This window comes from Anneissia japonica, unplaced genomic scaffold, assembly GCF_011630105.1.
Source record: "Anneissia japonica isolate Jap-2015-1 unplaced genomic scaffold, ASM1163010v1 scaffold12012_len8427_cov127, whole genome shotgun sequence".
In the NCBI taxonomy this organism is placed as follows: domain Eukaryota; kingdom Metazoa; phylum Echinodermata; class Crinoidea; order Comatulida; family Comatulidae; genus Anneissia; species Anneissia japonica.
The window spans coordinates 5144-8350 of NW_022733988.1; the positions used below are offsets into that span (position 1 = coordinate 5144).

The following is a 3207-nucleotide window of genomic DNA, read 5'->3' on the forward strand; positions in this document are numbered from 1 at the left end:
TATATATATATTTTCAATTGGACAATTGCACTTGTTACGTCATAGAATACCTGGTGATACGTTTTAAAATTTTAGTTTGGCTGATAATAAGCATGGGTTTAAAAATACATTTATGTTCTACTGTAAGATACTGTACCTCAATGAATCGTGACATATTGTGTTTACCTTCAATGATCGTTTGTTGCTAATGCGCACAACTCCCAGCCTTAGGTAATGCATGTTGTCGAATCCTATTTTAGCCTGGTTCTGAAACAACTCTGGGTCGCCAGTACATTCTTTGTCCTGGCTTAATTCAAGGAATTTCACTACCAAGACACTGTACACAGCATCAGGGAGGAAGTCTTTCGGGGTCACATAGACCGATACCATTTGCTCTTCATCTTTTCTAACTTGTAAGTCGCCAGTTTTGATTTTCATCCGTGATGGAACGATGAAGACTCTATCACTCTCTCGAGATCCCTTTGTTAAAAAAACAAACAGAATTTGAATAGAATATAATGAGGTTAGCTTAAATTGATCAGTGGATCAAGAAACAATATTTTAGTGGCTTGAATAAAAAGATAAGTTCCATTGACATGAGAAAGTAAAGAATTTTGTATCAAATACGTACAAAAAATTATATAAAATTTTTAAAAATATATATTTGTACATAAAAAACAATTGATAAACTTATGATATGATTACCTTTTCGAAGAGTAGTCCAAATGTCTTCATAATTTCAATGAAGTCCTCAAAGATGACGTCATTATCATCTTGATTAGCAGTAAGGTCTGTTCTCCACAAGTGACGCACTAGCTGTTCCGCAAGAATTCCTTCTTCGTCGAACTTACGCCAATACTGTATCATTACTGGAGCAGTCTATATGAAAATGAAACAGAGGTTAAAGTGCTGTAAAGTACTTATCAGAGAAATGATGAGCTTCGTACGACCTACCCAGGGGGTGCATGGTAAGCAGGGAAAGGGCATATTTTATGGGGCGCAGTTAAAAATCACCTTATTTTGCAAGTTAATGCCACTCATCTAATCATCGAGCTCCCACATCCCCACCTTCAATCGTGACACCGTCAACCAGCGGCATAGCTAGGTGCGAAAGGGCCCAGTGCTAGTCTAATTTCCGGGCCCTTTAATGTGATATGGAAATTCCCTAAAGGTCTCATAAAATTTATCTTAAGAAGTGTCTAGGATTCGTAACTATTTCAAGAGGAGCATATTCGGTCTTAGCAGCTGTTCTAAACTAATCAAGAAAATTGGTGGCGCATCAAATTTAACAATTGCAGTGACGGTTTGAGAATTCGAAATAGAAGGGCCATTGAGTAAGTGCTTATAAGTACCGGTAGTATGAGGGGCCCCTTTTCAGTAGGAGCCCCGAGAGCTCACAGGCATTACGCCACTGGAGGAACTTCCATACAAGGAGAGTTTAGACAATCTCAGAACAACCATGTTTGGGGCTGAGGTAATATAATTTATTATTATAGCACCACTATGATGGCCGGAAATGGCACTCTCAGACTTAACTTATAATATAATTTCCCATTTTTCCAATTTCTTTTATAATTTTGAAAAAAAAAAATAGGGGGGAACCGGCTAGAACACCCTTGAATAGACCAGATTTAAAATCAACACAGATAATCAACAATTACTCCAAAAAAAAAACTTAATATAAATATTATTGAGGGCCCGCTGGCCGTTTTATTCTTCAAAACTTTTAAGTTGGAAATTATTTTAAATTTAAAATTATTATATCTATTCTAATTATGAATAGGCCCCTAGTAGCCCCGGCTCCCAGTGCTTTGCACTCGCTGCACGGCCCCGTAGCTACGGCACTGTCATTATCCCTCCCCGCCCTCTGAACCCCCCCTTCCCCATTTCAAGACTCCTAGATATGCCACTGAAAAAGAGTACCGGTAGTAATTATATTGCGGCTTTTCATGATACTGTTTAGCCGATAATATAGGTTGAAAAATTTCCACACAAATAAAATATACGAGCAGTACTTGGTAAAGACAACTTGATTTCTTGCTTCGAAACAATATGTATCCATTCGTAGAAGTCTTATGAAGATAACCCTATCCAATAGTGATGTTCAAGGGTCGGGATCAGGACATACCTCCGACTTTAGATTGACAAAGATTGAAATATGTTAAATACAGGCACAATGTATACATGGCCTAGGTATGGAGTCCAGTTAGAATATGTAATTATGTATCAAATCGATACACTCATATTAATATTATTAATGATACAATGACAGGTGGTAAAATATTAATTTAGACACCAAGTGTCCCGTGTATGAAATGTTTGCTTGTAAAGGTATTTAATATTGCACATCCCCCACCCCCACACACAGACTGGAGTTCATAACTAAACAATGATATACTGTATTGTTCACTTGAACAATCAAAATTACCTTAACATCATCAGGTTCCACAACTGTGATGATTTTCATGAAGATGCCAATCAGCATATGGATGTTAATAATCACAGTGTTCTTCAATTTCTTGTTAGTGGGCGAATACAGGATGATTCCAAGATCATTAAGGTAATTGAGGACGTGGACGACGTTGTCTTCATTTATACCACATTGATCAGCAATTTTAGCGATCTAAAGTATTAAGGAACATTTAAATTGACGGAGCTATCACAAGAACACAAAATAGATTAATCATTTACAGTAACAGATTCTAGATACAATTATTAAAATTACAAATTCAAATATGTCCACACGAGAGAAATGTTCAAGCGAGAGAAATGTCCACACTGGAGAAATGTCCACGCTAGAGAGTGTCTACGCTAGAGAAATGTCTACGCTAGAGAGTGTCCACACTAGAGAAATGTCCACGCTAGAGAAATGTCCACGCTAGAAAAATGTTCACACTAGAGCAGCTATCAGTCGGGTAAACTGGTGGTAGGCACAGTGTGTGCGCCGAACCGTGGGGATAAATCTGTACATAGGTCACCTGGTTCAATTCACATCGCTGCCCTCCTTGTGTTTTAGCTGAAGGGATGAAAGTTCACCTCCAGCGTAGGCCGTTCGTCCCGTGTGCAAAGGGCCCATATGCATGTTAAAGAACGGAAAAGATTAGGGGATTGTTACTCGATGTGCTGCTAAAAAGTAAGTCTCATGATTTTCGTCGGTAATCCATGTTGTGCATCACATCGGAATAATCCAATGAAATCCAATATCAGTTTTCAATAAACGTAAAAGTA

The 3207-nt window shown here is 38.0% G+C and overlaps 1 protein-coding gene across 1 annotated transcript in view; it reads right to left on the reverse strand.

Moving 5' to 3' along the window:
• LOC117116282 overlaps positions 1 to 2630 on the reverse strand; it is a 6112-nt gene extending 3482 nt beyond the window's left edge. Inside the window, exons 1-3 of the mRNA XM_033260289.1 lie at positions 2408 to 2630; positions 685 to 858; positions 166 to 459 (exon numbers count right to left, since the gene is read on the reverse strand). Of these exons, the coding sequence (XP_033116180.1) occupies positions 166 to 459; positions 685 to 858; positions 2408 to 2464 (525 nt within the window). The 5' untranslated portion in view covers positions 2465 to 2630. The remainder of the gene's footprint in view (positions 1 to 165; positions 460 to 684; positions 859 to 2407) is intronic.
• Between the last annotated feature and the right edge of the window lie 577 nt (positions 2631 to 3207).